The sequence below is a fragment of the Microcaecilia unicolor genome, chromosome 2, assembly GCF_901765095.1.
Source record: "Microcaecilia unicolor chromosome 2, aMicUni1.1, whole genome shotgun sequence".
NCBI classification, from domain to species: Eukaryota; Metazoa; Chordata; class Amphibia; order Gymnophiona; family Siphonopidae; genus Microcaecilia; species Microcaecilia unicolor.
The window spans coordinates 441194859-441210715 of NC_044032.1; the positions used below are offsets into that span (position 1 = coordinate 441194859).

The 15857-nt window shown below is 43.6% G+C and overlaps 1 protein-coding gene across 1 annotated transcript in view; it reads right to left on the reverse strand.

Annotated features, from left to right (window-relative positions):
- The window catches only part of HTRA2 (HtrA serine peptidase 2), a 34740-nt gene that overhangs the window by 13387 nt on the left and 5496 nt on the right, over positions 1-15857 (reverse strand). The window contains 4 exon segments of the mRNA XM_030190872.1: positions 431-500; positions 2827-2935; positions 10260-10292; positions 12495-12689. Of these exon segments, the coding sequence (XP_030046732.1) occupies positions 431-500; positions 2827-2935; positions 10260-10292; positions 12495-12689 (407 nt within the window).

Consider the following 15857-nt stretch of genomic DNA (forward strand, 5'->3'; position numbering starts at 1 on the left):
GTTGTTTGGAGTTTTATGGTTTTCTTTATTTTTTGTAGTTTTCTTTGAAATTGCTGGTTTGTTGTGAAATTAAAAAAAAAAATCAAATAAAAAACTGTGACCACCAATGGAGAGAACAGAGATTAATGCAGCAATTCACTAACACAGAGAACAAAATAATCATTTTGTAACCACATCAGCTACCCCTGCTACTTCATCCTATATTACAGTGCGATTGGAAGGTTAACAAATAAACCAGAAAATATGTGTCTACACAAAAAGTTAAACCAGAGGGAATACATCCGGACAGGCTGGTGATCCTGGAAAGGCTGCAGTCCTCCCCCAACGCTGTCTAGCAAACCAACAAAATTTGAATCTGAGCACGATAGAGGGAAGACGGGAATTAGAACAAGAAGAGAAAAAAAAATATTGAGAATTTCTGAAGCCTTACCTGGGAGTCAGTGTTAGCATCATCACACCAATATAGCGCCGCCTGGTATCCGAATTGGTAAACCATGAACCTGAAAAGGATGGAAAAGACTAATCTAGCAGATCAAGGCAGTAACTTTCCCCACAGATCAGTTTTAATGCTCCAGACCCGAACACCTATAGAAAGGGCCAAGATCTTGCAACTCAGATGGAGCAGTAAAAATGCTGCTCCCTGTAAACAAAGATTGTCACAAACTAAAATGTATTTTTTTTTACAGCTTTTAAATTAAGATTAGAAAGCTGTAAATTCTCTAGAAAAGTAGTTTCATAAACACAGCCCTTGTCAACCAATTTCTAAAATGTTTGACATAAAATAGTGCATAAAAGTTAGCTTGTAAAAGCTACCCACCAGTTAAGACCCCCCAAAAATTCTCTCTGACACTTTTCAACAAAGAAGGATTTCAATACACATTGTCACTAAAAGGCATACACACATCCAGCCAGATTTCAGGAAAATGGGCCAAAGCACAAGGAAGTAAATAATATTATTACCACCCAAACAGATGTGTCAGAAGATATTGTGCACTGTCCACAGACCACGATAAATCCAATTGCTATGGGTTATTCCAATTTTATAGCGGGGTAATAGTAAGCACAAATCTTGGTATAAACCCAATAAACCCAACGCTTGTTCACTATCACACAGCAATTATCAATACTCTCAATATTGGACTTCAACAGCAACTCATTTTACACAAGTATCTTTGCCTCGTGACCTGCACATTTCTTCACTGACCCCAATTATATCCATTATCATAACTATGATACTTATACATTTAAATTTAGAATGTTTTAATTTGGTACAAAACTTCTCAGTCTTAAATTCATTCCAACATGTTGGCATGAATAAATAAGCAGGCAGACAATTAAAATGGGTGGAGTGAATCTGCATGTTGCCATATTTCCTACCAGGATTCATACTGCCACTTAGCAGGGAATGCCAATGTTGCATACATACTAGAGGCTATTTTAGTCAGAAAAAAGCATTTTAGGCTGGTTGTGTAACTTCTCCACTTTGTTTGAAGTGTGGTGTTTCTGATAATACTCTGTCTCATGCATTTTGGCACTGCTCATTGGTTTGAAGATTCTGGAACAAACAACATTTCTGGACACAGGAGAATCGCTGCACATGGATGGGAGGGGATGGAAAAATCACTGGACATGCAGGGGAGGGCAGGGGACAAATGAGAAGCAGAGGGACACTCCAACGTACTGTACATCACAAGCGATACACACAGTGCACAGGCGAATCGCAGGATATGGATGGCATGGGAGGCAAGGGGAGGACACAGGAGAATCGGTGCACATGGCGGAGTGGCCACAATTCGCCTATCTAACTTCAGAACTGTTTCTTAACATCTGCTTGTATACTATTACTTTGCCTTTATCATCATGCTACCAAGATCATGTAATAATAAATGTTTATTTTACTAACATTCTTCCACTACTCATGATGTATTGTAAGTCAAACAAAAATCCACTTCCAACACCATAGAGAAAACAATCCCCATCCCATACCCACGCAGCATATTACTCATTCTACACCCTTCCCAATTATTCCTTATCATAAGAGAGAGAGAGAGAGAGAGAGAGAGAGAGAGAGAGAGAGAGAGAGAGAGAGAGAGAGAGAGATTTGGATTTTGCTCACACCTTTTCAGTAGTAGCTCAAGGTGAGTTATTCAGGTACATTGGGTATTTCCCTGTCCCTGGAGGGCTCACAATCTAAGTTGGTACCTGAGGCAATGGAAGATAGGTGACTTGCCCAGGATCACAAGGAGCAGCAGTGAGATTTGAACCAGCCACATCTGGATGTCAAGCCCAGTGCTCTAACCACTAGGCCACTCCTATCATAATTATGGTAATGAATATAATTGGGATCAATGAAGAAATGTGCGAGCCACAAGGCAAAGGTCCTTGTGTGAAACGAGTCACAGATCCAAAAGCGAGAGTATTGATAATTACTGTGTGTTAGTGAACAAGCGTTGGGTTTATACCGAGATATGTCCATGGAAAGTCACAGCTGGAATGCGGACCTTTAATGGCATTACAGCACATTACTCTCTCTCATCTTTTATACATCATGTTCTAAACGTTGCAGACCATGTGGATCATAAACAGGTCAAACAACTGAGGTGGAGCTTGTGGCCCTGGGAGGGAGAAAGCAGGTTTCACAATTTGTTTTAACCCATTTGCCAGGATGCTAAGCCTGTCCTTTGGTTTCCTTCAGTGCTGGATGTCCAGCCCTAGTCACAGTATTGGATAAAGGTGGAAGACAGGATGAGCATGGAACTTGAGACAACTGACTAAGTAATTCAAAGCCTTACTCCCTGCTGTAGGCAAGACTGTTTGCTGACTTACCTTTCTTCTTTTCTTCCTTCTGCAGAAATTCCTTCAGACGATCAGATGGAATGGCGAAAGAGATGCCAGCTGTAACCTTCATTGTGTTCACACCGATCACTTCCCCGTCCTGGGAGGCGGGGGGATACCAAAACACACAAATCAGAAAACTCCCCTCTCCCACAAAAATGTCTCCACCTCCCAGCAACACTCCATTTAAGTGGCTCTAAGCTAAGTAGGGTTCCTGCACTAATGCTCCTGCTGAAAGCACTGGTGCTTCAATACCTGCCTATCCCTTGTGATTCACCCCCCCCCACTGGCAGAACACTGGCAGATTCCTCCTGCACAGCTTAGATGAACTGTTGCCCCCCTCCCCCATTTCCTGGCACAATACTCTTAGTATAAATACAGCTCTACAGAAATAAGAATGGAGCTACAAGCTACACAGTGTCTTTCACCTACAGTTTCCCAAAGCACTTTCCAACTACAGCACTTGATTAGCCCTTCTTCGTCAGATCGGAAATAAGCAAGTGTGTCACATTTGCTTATTTCCGATCTGACGAAGGAGGGTAACCTTCGAAAGCTAATCAAGAAATGTATTAAGTTATGTCCAATAAAAAAGGTATCATCTTATTTTCTTTTCCATGTTTTATTTTGTTTGATTTCTATTGATTACCTCTAAAAGTGACTAACACGGCTACCACACCTCTCAACTACAGCACCTAAGCAGAGGAATGCTGTCAACTTCTTGGTAAACTATTCCAGCAGCAAACACTTCCTACAGGGCTGCAATACATGGTAAGCAGCATGAAGAAACACTAAACTCATCCAGGTACACAACAGAACCTAGTGGTTTATGTAAGTTACCAATATATGAACTATGGCATCTAGGAAGCTAAAATGCACACTGTTCCTAGACAGCCATCAAATGACTCACAGCTTGCCTTGAGTACACTGGTTAAACAAAACCAGCAGAATAGGAAGCTCATGATCTGCCCAGGTCTCTTTCCAAATCTTTACAGGCCATATTTGTACTTGTACTTTATTTTCACTGTAAGTGAATGGAGCTTGTGAACCAAATTTTACCCAAGAGTTTTCAGTCTGCTGCTTGAAAGTTTTTATCGAAGTAACAAAAAGTGACATTTTAAATAAAGGAGAATTTCAATGGAAGGCTGGTGCATAACAATAGTCTGTTAATCTTCCATAACAAGCAGGAATATCACCAAAAAGGAGACCTTCCATATGACACTATATTCACAAGCACTTGAAGCTAGCTGGAAGGTGGGCTTGATTCAAAACGGCATGGAAACCTCTTCAAGGTAAAACCTCTTTGCACTGAATACAGTATGAAAAAGTCTGTCTTCCACTTTATCTCATACCAAACCTATCCTCACTGAGGGGTATAAACACATTTGTCATGGACACAATATCATTAATACAAAAACAAAACGAATGAGTCTCCGCTTTTAACACAAAAAATCTGTTAAACTTCTGCTACTATGGTTTTTCCATTGCTATACTATATAGCCCAAAAGTAGTTCAAACTAACTTTTGATACATCCAAGCAAAGTGCTATAGTACCATCACGGAATCAATGTTCATAAGAAAACCAAAAAAGGCACAGAGTGCAATATTTCAGTACAGACAGCACTTTTTTCTATTCAGAGTTAGCCAAGGCTGTGGCACGTCTAACTACGGCTGGGGAAATTCTGTGCAAAGCAGAATTTTTGCAGAAAGCACACAATTCTACATTCGCTATGCAGCATTCTGTACAACTACTGGCATCAGCTGCTCGCCTGAATCTCTCCCTTTTCCCCACAGAGACTGCATAGTAAGAGGAGCAGGAAATGAACTGCCATTGGGTTGCTTCCTCCTCCTCTGTAGGCCTAAATCAGACTGTTCATTTGAACTGTGAGGTTGTACAGAGGCCCGTGCAGTTCACATGGACAGCTGGGACAAGTCAAACAGAGGCAGAGGAAGTGACCTAATGTGCAGCCATTCACTTCCTCCTCTTCCTCTTGCCATGTGATCTCTGCAGGGGTGGGGGGATGGAAATTCGGTAGAGCAAATTATGCCTGTGGCTGAGCGTGCACCACAGGGATGGGAGGGGGACAGAAGAAGTTGAAACTGTGCCATAGGGGTAGGGGGACGGGGAGGAGCAAGCTGAGTGTGTGCCACTGGACTGGTATAGTGTGGGCAGGAGGTGGGGGGAAATCAAGCTTAAGGATTTGCATGGGGAGAGTGGAGAACAGATACAATGATAACTGGGGAGAGAAAACAATGGAGTGATGGTGTATGCCAGGGAGAGAAAGAATGACAGGTTGGAATATTGCATGCAGAAGACTTTGGGGGCAGATTGAATTAGATGTCTTCCTGGGAGTTTGAGGGAGAATGAACTGCAGTTAAAGTGAGGGAAGTGGAAAGGCTGGAGCCTGAGGAGGGGAAAGGTAGGAAGGGATTTCAGGGTCAAAAAGAAAAGAAAATAGGTCTTACCTGCTAATTTTCTTTCCTTTAGTTGAGGGGGTAGGCCAACCTCTCTCCTGAGGGCCACAACCCAGTTGGGTTTTCACGATTTCCCCAACGAATATGTATGAAATCTATTTACATGCACTGCATCCACTGTATACAAATAGAGCTCATGTATATTCACTGGGGAAATTCTGAAAACCAAAATGGGTTGCGGCCCTCAAGGACCGAGGTTGACCACCCCTGTTTTAGTTCCTCCAAACCAGTTCAGATGAACAGGTTAGGCACTCTTGCCAGCAGATGAGACCGAGGAACACTAGCCTCTAAGTGCCCTGTGCACCCACCATCAGCCCGTATTTCTAAACAAAAGCTACCTAAGAATTCCCTCAAAAGTCTCAGAAATTCTAACTAGAATAAAAGGCACACAGAACACAAAACCCTAGGCCTTGATTCAGTATCCACCGACAACCCCCCCCCCCCCCCTATTTATTTATTGGTAACACAGCTGCTGCTCTGTCTGTGCTTCCTACTAAACCTTCTGGGTATAAACTGCTCCTCCGAAGATTAAGCCCTGGGTGAGTATCTTCTGTGTACAAACTACTCTTCCGCAGCTTAAGCCCTGGGTGAGTTCTGAACTGGTCTGGAGGAACTGAAGAAAATAAAAAATTTAGCACATTAAGACTTGATTTCTCCTTCCTTAGCATTCCTCCAGACAAGTGTGAAGTACTTGAGCTGTATTGTTTGTGGGATTAGCACTTCCCACTTTTAACAACACTCTCTCCAAAAAACCTTCTCTCACAAAGGAACGTAATGAAGCCCAAGTGGCCATTCTACAAACATCCAGGGGTGGTATCAGGCTACACTCAGCCCAAGAAGCCACCCTCTCTTCTTTAAGAGAGCCCGCTCAAGAGTCAAGCCATAAAACAATACTGAGAAGGGTCCTGCATTCTCATGGACCCCTGCCACAACAGATTGTCCGATACTAGAAGCCAAAGTGGAGCCTCCACTGCCAAGCACATCAAACTCCCCACCACAACCTTCACAGCTAATCAGGGCCCACTAGCAGCACTGGTCTTCCACGTCTTGCTAGCCAATGAATGGTCCTGCCCAGCAGAGGCCATTGGGGAAACACATACAGAAGACTGAACAAGGGCCGTGGCTGGACTAAGGCATCTATTCCTTCTGCTCGACTGTCTTTCCTGTGACTGAAAAATCAGAGTTTCGTTTATCATTTAAAATTTGCTAGCTCAACTTATCTGACAAATCAGGTCAAGGCAGCAGACGGACTAAGAACAAAGAAAATAGAAACAGGAACTCCAGAGATATTGACAGGAAGGTACACACTTGCATTAAAAAAAAAAAAAAAGATAGAATCTAAAAGAAATTCTTCTTTAGCCCTAGTCGAATAACAAAAGGTCTTGCATCCTATAAGCAGGGAGGCACTCTGCAATCATTTCACTATCAGATTTGCAAAAGCCATGTTAAAGAGATGAATCTTCAATAGGGATCTGAACATTCTGTTAAAACAGTTCGGACTGGAGGGAAAGTGGGAGACACTTCCAGACTGAGGCCCAGATGCACAAAGGTCCTGGTAAAAAAAAAAAAAAAAAAATCACTCTATCTCCACCTTGGTAAAAATTACCATTACCAATTTGGAAATACAGAGGGATTCCCAAAGCGAATCACATGCAAATGAGCTGGTCGCTGCTTTTGCAATCAGCTCATTTGCATGCGGGGGGGAGTCAGTTGGGCAACTGAGCATGTGCATTCCAGTCAATCGCTAAGCATGACTGCTATGTGCATGCCCTGAAGAGTTGAACAGCCTTCACTGCTACGGCTTTCATGCACTCTCTCCTTCTGTGATAGTTTCAGCAGTTACTTCTAAGACCTGCCTGGTTTTCTATCTGGGGACTCTACGGTTGAATTTGCATCCTTCTAGTTCCAATAGGACTCAACTGAGCTATGTAACAGATTTGCTAGCCAAGCCATCTGGTGTGCCTATTTCTTCCCCCTTGTTGCCGGCTTTCTTGCAAAGTTTGCCCTAACTGTTGTGTGAAGCTCACTGGTGCTGTTTCCTTTGATGCTGTTTATGGTGCACTTGCATCTTCCCTGCCCCACCATCACCACGGTCAGTGATCTCCCTGCTCCAGCAAGCAGGTCCTTCTCCTCCTGCAGAAGTGGCAGAGGACCCTTACAACCATGAAGAACTGTAAGGACCGACCTCTCCAGACCTCTCATTAAATTTTCTCCGTTAAAGGTAGGGGCTGCTTCTGTACATCACTCAGAAAAACAGTTGTGCATTGCTTTCCATGCACATTTGTATAGTAATTAGCTCACTATAATAGCTTTGTATACAACTTTCATTAGCTGCTACTATGGCAGGAAAAGAGCTCGGAGAACCTTTTGTGCATGTCGCGTTTTTTACTCCTTGCTCGCTAAACCAAATAGAACTGGTGTAAAAACCACGTTGCTGTCTTGTTAGGTTTTGTGCATCCAGGCCTGAGAGAGCTAGAAAACAAAAGCCACTGATGAGAATGGACTCCAACAGTGCAGAAGAGGACTAGGTAACAACAAACAATGACCATTTAATGTGCACAGTAAACAGGGAGGAACATAAGGAATTGTAAGAGTGCCTTTGTGTTGGACGCTGCTGCCATTAGATCCACCACTGGTTCGCCCCAATGCTGCACTATCAGTGCAAAGTCCTCTGCACTTAGACTCCACTTACCTGGGTCCAAGATATTGCAACTCAGATATTTCCCACTCCAGCCACGTGTGCTGCTGTGAGTTTTAACCAGTTTGCCTCCACCTAGTCCAGTGGCAATGCTGCTTCCATTGCCACCTGCAGATCCTTCATTCCGCCTTGCTAGTTCACATATGCCACTGCTGTGACATTGTCAGATGAGATTTGTACCGCCTTGTTCAGTGCTAGGCACTGGAAGGCCTGACACCCTGGTCTCCAAACTGTTGGACTGACCAGATTGCCTCTTCCTTTGATCACAGCCCCTGAGCTATTTGTCCCAGGTAGTGGGCACCCCATCCCCTAAGACTCATGTCCATGCCGACCACTATCCAATCCCACGCTTTGAGACTTGAACCCTTCTGGAAGTGAGTGCAATGTAACTGCCAGGCCAAGGTCACCCGTGCCCCCCCCCCCCCCCCCCCCCCCAAGGGAAGATGCACTTGTAAATCGAGGCTGTGGGGATGACTGTAATAGTAAGGAGTACTCAAGTGGGTGCATGCGAGTCTTGGCCAGTGGAACCACCTCTATCTTCGCCACTATGGTAGCCCCACTCTCATGGCTTGACTGTATTGAGCAGGCCATGTACTTGACTCAAACGTCAATGCTCTTTTCTGTCAGGAACACCTGACCTTGTGTAGTGTTTAAACTGAACTCCTACGTATTTTTTCACCTGTGAGGAGATAAGCTTGCTCCTGGCACTGTTGACCCCCCAGCCGCACTCCCCCAACAACTGCACCACATGCTCTGTGGTCTGCTTGCTCTCCAGATCAGACTTCGCTTGGATCAACCAATCATCCAAGTAAGAGTGCATCAATATGCCCTCCTTAGGCAAGGCAGCCACTACAACACCCATAACATGAAGGTGGATCTGGGCACCAATGCCCAAACCAAACGGCAGAGCACACAATTGTCATTGCTGACCTAGGGATGGCAAAATAAAGGTACTCTTTATGAGCTGGGAATACGAAAATACACTTTCATTAACTCCAGGGAGGTAAGAAACGCATCATGCCCGACTGCCACAACAACTAATTGAAGGGTTTCCATATGATAACTGAGCACCTTGAAGGCCTCGATACCTTTGAGATCTAAAATAGGGCAAAATTTGCCTTCCCTCTTGGACACAAAAATGTATGGAATATCTATCTGTACCTTTCTTCCTGGGAAAAAGGCACTATATGGAATATCTGCCTGTTCCTTTTAATTCCTGGCCTTCAGTGACACCAGCTTCTGTGGTATCTCCCCAATCACCACTGCCTTCCAATGAGAGAGTACAAAGAAGACACCAGGTAAAGGCTGGGTGAACTCCAGAGTGCACTTCTCTGATGACTTCCCAGTATCCACTGATCCTCAGTTATCTAGGCCCGCCTCACATAAAACCCCTGAAGAGGTCCTGCTACTATCATCAGGAGATAGGGCCCCTATACCTTCATTGCAGGCCTCAGGCCTGTCCAGGAGGGGCAACCCCTGCATCCTGGCCTCCTCGGTCCTCAGCATTTCCACTGCTGGAAAGGATTTTTGTTTTATTAAATACTTCAGAAGAACATAAGCCAAATATGTATGTGGATATACAGGAAATCCCAGGAGCCTCCCAAAACTCCCTAAACCTGCACCTGCCAGAGACTTGATTTTACTAATATTTGATTACTTGTCTCACCCAGATAAGTCTCAAGGCAGGTTACCGTTTAACACATTTCTATTTCAATTCAATCTGGAATAAACTAAGAAAAAGTCTATGTAAAATCATCACTGAAAAACCAGGCCTTAAGCCTGAGTAATACTGGCTGACAGCAGGCTGCACAGGGCACTTATAAGTTCACTTTGAGGTTAGCGTTTCTTTATCTGCAGGTACAAGTGCATAATCCACTTGGCTGAACTGGTCTGGAGGAATGCTAAAGGAACATTACAAATAAATTATGCAAATTTTTTAAAGTTTTGCGGGGAATATTTAACTTTAGTAAATGGTTCCTGCTCTAAGAGCTGCTGCCATTTCTTCCATCGATGTTGTAATGCCACCTGTAAAACAGCCTCAAAAACAAGAACTAGGACTTCCAGCCAAAAGGAGGCATAGAAGTTGAACACAAATTGATCTTAAATCATGAGCACAGTTCAAATTTCCTCTCCCACCTTACCATGACTCAGCCAGAAGTAACTAAAGATACTAAGTAAAGCCAAGTACAGCACAGCCCACCTTCCCAAATATATGAACAGCTCTGATTAAAAGCAAACACAGAAAAATGCCTACCAGATTCACAAGGGGTCCTCCTGAATTGCCAAACTGAAAAAAGAAAGACATGAATTGGTTTGTAAATTCCACCCCTCCAATACTCCTAACTTAGGGAAGGCAATTCCCAAAAATAATATGATTGTAAAGTGCTTGTCTTGCAAGACAAACAAGTGAATAAACCAAATTAAATTCCCAAGCACAATTTAACCTCCTTATTTAAGGTCAAGGCTGCCACATAGTCAATTTGCTGTTACATCTCATTGTATACCTATATGAGAAGCCAAGACTTCATCACAAACATTGGCAAAGGAGGCATAGCCACCCCATCTTTTTTTTTAAGAGAATCCCTACCAGCAACATACTATAAAACTGAAGGCAAAACATGCATGGGCAAGAGACAGGCATACAGAAGATAATTCTATAAAGTGGGCAAAAAGATTTACATGCCAAGCATCGATGCTAAAAATCCAGACTGCCAGAGAATCCGGACTAAAAGTGCTACATACCTTCTCCCGCCCACCTCCCATGCACAGTCCAGCATCTCTCTCTCCCCATGGCTCTCCCTCCCCCCCCCCCCCCCCCCGTGTACATTTTCAGAAGCAAGTCTTCCATCTTGCAGTGCTAGCCTTACTCACAGGCTACATCTGGCCTGCACTGGGCCTTTTCCTCTGACCCGTCTCGCCCTTCTGTAAACAGGAAGTTGTATCAGAAGGGGCGGGATAGGTCAGAGGGGAAAGCATAGTGCAGGCCAGAGTAAGGCTGCCGCTAGCGCTGCAAGACAAAAGATTTGCTTGCTTCTGAAAATATTACATGGGGGGGGGGGGGGGGGTGGCAAGAACAAGCCACAGGCAGGGCTGGGAGGAGAGGAAGAGACAATGGGAAGTGCCAGGGGAGGAGGGCTTCGGAACCTGCCCCCCCCCTCTTAGACTCGGGCATTTTCTAAAGCTGCAATAGCTGAGAGCATTTTTTTTTTTGGGGGGGGGGGGGGGCAAAGATATAGAGACGCTTGAAAATCTGAATTTTAAAAGTACTGCCTGAGAATACGGAAAAATGTGGACTGACTCAATCCCCTAAAAACGCAAAAAACCTGCTCAAGTGCTATCTTGGAATGCATTTTACAGATGGATGTACACATGGGCGGTTTGGATGGAGCATGAGCAAGACTCACATTCATGCGTATAACTTATAGAATACTGCAAGTCATTTTCGGCATTTAGATGCAAGCATTTGTACCAATTTTAAGGCTATGTAAGTGCTTGTGCTTAACTACATATGTGTATATACCCAGTTATGCTAGAATTCAATAGGGAAAAGTAGACACCTACTTTCCTTTATAGAATGGGCTCCTATTAGGGGACCTCTGGGCACCCCTTTATAGAATTGCTCTCAAAAAAGGTATTCTATAGATTACACACGTAAGCACGTGCCATGTCTGGCTTTGCTCAGACTCCACCTATGTCTATCCTCACCTTCAAACTATGTGCCACCACTCTTAGAATAGTGTGTAGCTGGAATGTTGGCATTTGCGAGGGTATGTGTGGTTATTTATGTGCATTCTTAGTGCCCTCCATTCAGAATTACCCCCATAGTGGGTAAAGTTATAACGTTTTTTCCCCACACATAAAGGTTGTTTCACGTACAGAAAATGCCTTTGATACAATTACCTCATGGTTTGAGCTGAGCAGGATTAGAGTTGCAATGTACCCACATATTTTATAATATAGGAGAGTACATGCATAGAGGACACACACACACATTTACATCTGATCTGAAGCACATGTAAAATGTGTGGGCATTAACATGCTCCAGGAGTCAGTTCCCAGAGCCTACTTTATAAAGACACAGATGCCTATGTTACTTTTATAAAATAGGTTCACAATAGGCACTTTTTAGACTTCTTACGTAAACATATAGTACCTCTGAAACTGGCAAAAACACTAAGGAAAGGATACACAACTGACAACAGAAGAGAGGAGAAAAGAAATGTAAACAGTGACTGGGGTTAAGCACAGGAAGTTTAACTTGCCCATGATTCACCAGCTGTATTTAAAACAATTAAGTAGCATACCATGTATGTGACCAAATGCTAGGATAGAGTGAAGAAAAGGGCATTATCACTTATGTGAGAAGATAAAAGTCTGAGCCCTGTCCAGGTCCCCACATTCCTCCCCCCCCCCCCCCCCCCCCCATTATCAAAAACCTATACATGGTCCACAGGACGTTCTGCAGCATAACACATGCAGGTGTGCTTACATCAATGGCTGCATCTGTCTGGATGTACTCCATGTTTGAGTTGTCGAGCCCAAGCTCCTTGCTCCCTCTCTGCACAGAGCTGACAATTCCCGATGTGATTGTGTTCTGCAGTGCAAAGGGGCTGCCCACAGCCACCACAAACTCTCCTTGTCGAACCTCTGAGGATTTGCCAAGGGGTAACGTAGGCAGAGAATGCTGCGGAGAGGGAAAGAAAGTAAAAGAATGGTTAATATCAGGAAGATATATGCATTCCCTGGAAGGAGAGGCATTTTTGAATAACATGCGTTTGTAACATATACAGGGTCTTATACTGTCTTCATTTTTCAAAAGAGAAATGTGTTGGTTCCCTTTGAATATTAGCAATTCCAAGACAAAATATTAAAAGCATCTGTGTACATTGCACCTTGGGGAAAAGGTAAAAATAAAAAAAGTTTCAGAAAAGCATACAATTTTACTCCCCAAATAGTCAGTCCACAGAAACATCTCTCCAAAATCTAATACTTTCTGGACATATGTTCCTCTGTACAACGGTGATACCTATAAGCTCCTGCTTCAAGCAGCCTACATTCTAAGGTTACATCTGAGGCACTGAGACAAAGTGACTTACCTGAAACCACAATGAAAGTCAGTGACAGAAACAGGGTTAAGTCCTAGCCTCTCTGGTTCTCAAATTTTAACCACTAGGTCACATCCATCTCCCTAGCTAAAAAGTACATGAACACTGTGAGCTGTCAGAGGAGAGCAACTCTCAGCTATGGAGATATGAGGCTGCAGCAGGCCTCTTCAAAATGCTGTATTCAGTGATCAGTAGATGATTTGCTTGTCATACCTATGTGCCTACTTTAGAATGCGTTTATGCTCCCCAGCAAAATAATTGGTTCCATTTTGAAAAAGCCATCTCTTGTGCCAGGACTGGTACAGACCTACTGGTTTTGTAGCTCATCTGCTCTTCCTAGGGAAGAGGATAGAACAGGTAAGTTGCCTGGCAATTAAACCAGGTGCCTGACGGCGAGTTCTGCAAAAGGCCATAGCACAGAGGTAGTGCCTGTGGCATATAGGCCATCTGAGCAGAAAGTTGGATTTGGGTTGCAATTAATTGTGCCACTAGACCTTTTGGCAGCCTATGGTACTGTGGACCATAATATCCTTTAACAGCATTTGCAGGTTCTCAGTATCTGAAGTACATTCCTGAAATAGTTTGGTTTGCTGCTGAATGAAGTAGTACAGAGGGTGAATCTAATGGACAGGAGGTCTGGTGCTTGGGTACTACTACACGGTGTTCCACAAGGTCAGTGCTATTTCTTCTGCTTTTTAATGGCTATTTCAATGTCAGATTTATGAGTATTAGATACTACTGGTTATCCTTTCAGGTGCATGCTGATGTTCAAGTTCCTTTCCTTTAGTTGGGCTGTAATATCTCTAACAAGTGGATATTATTCTTTTCTGCTGGCAGAGGGAGGTAGAGAAACTGCTCTTTCCCTGTGACGTCATGGTATAATATGTTGGTGCTCATAGGAAAGTTCCAGTATGCCTCTGCCAAAGTAGAGGAAGGTCCCAGAAAGCACACCATACCCATCAACTACTGCAACTTAAGAAATTGCTTTCTTTAGTTTTTATTTGTTTTTTTTTTTTTTAATCATTTTTTTAAAACACACTAGAGATAAAGAGAACCCCAAGAGTCCTGGTATCCTTAGACCTTCCCATGGGAGACTATGGCTAATGCAACTTGACTAAAAGAGAGGAAATTAACAGCACAATACAAAATTTCACCATCCTTAGCATCTTGGATATACCATCTTTAACAGACACACAGGGCAGGGGAAGACAAGGCCCCCTGAATGACAGCCCCACCAAAGCCCAAATAGGCTCTGGCCAGCACATCCCATCTGTAGAGCTTCACAAAGGAGTGTCGCAAGAACTATGTCGCCGCCTAACAGGTGTCTTCAGGAGAGGCTGTCTAGGCTTCCACCCAGAAAGGTCACCTGTGCACGAATCAAGTGAGGACTCAACCCAGCAGGCACTCTTGGTCCTAAACTGTAAGTGGCCTCAATGGCTGCCTTGATCCAATGTGCAATGCAGGCCTTGGATGCTGCCTGAACCTTCGTGGGGCCATGAAAATAGGACAAAAAGATGATTCAAGAGGCAAAACTTATTCAACTTTTTCAAGTATCTTAACAGAAACCTGCAAATGTCCAGCTTCTGATGCCTCCTGACAACAGAATCCAAACTTCAACCCATAAAGTACACAAGTACAAAAGTAATGCCATACTGGGAAAAGACCAAAGGCCCATCAAGCCCAGCATCCTGTCCCCGACAGCGGCCAATCCAGGTCAAGGGCACCTGGCAGCTTCCCAAATGTACAAACATTCTATACATGTTATTTCCAAAATTGTGGATTTTTCCCAAGTCCATTTAGTATCGGTCTATGGACTTGTCTTTTATGAAACCGCCCAAACCCTTTTTAAACTCTGCCAAGCTAACCGCCTTCACCACGTTCTCCGGCAACGAATTCCAGGAGTTTAATTACGCGTTGGGTGAAGAAAAGTTTTCTCCTATTTGTTTTAAATGTACTACACTATAGTTTCATCGCATGCCCCCTAGTCCTACTATTTTTGGAAAACATGAACAGAAGCTTCACATCGACCTGTTCCACTCCACTCATTATGTTATATACCTCTATCATGTCTCCCATCAGCCGTCTCTTCTCCAAGCTGAAAAGCCCTAGCCTCCTTAGTCTTTCTTCATAGGGAAGTCGTCCCATCCCCGCTATCATTTTTGTCGCCCTTCGCTGCACCTTTTCCAATTCCATTATATCTTTCTTGAGACGCGGCGACCAGAATTGAACACAATACTCAAGGTGCGGTCGCACCATGGAACGATACAACGGCATTATAACATCCTCACACCTGTTTTCTATATCTTTCCTAATAATACCCAACATTCTATTCTTTCCTAGCCGCAGCAGCACACTGAGCAGGTTTCAGTGTATTATCGACGACACCCAGATCCCTTTCTTGGTCTGTAACTCCTAATGTGGAACCTTGCATGACGTAGCTATAATTCAGGTTCTTTTTTGCCCACATGCATCACCTTACACTTGCTCACATTAAACGTCATCTGCCATTTAGCCTCCCAGTCTCGTAAGGTCCTTCTGTAATTTTTCACAATCCTCTCGCGAATTAACGACAATAATTCAGCCACTGCCGTAAGTAGTAGGGAAGACCAGCAAACAAAGTCTTTTTGGAACACACATTTAAGAAACTACATCAATGTGCTTACAGAGCTCAAGACTCATTTTGTTTCTAAGGGAGCATCTATTTGCAACTACTTGGGGCATTTACCCTATTTATATTCCCTTCAGCT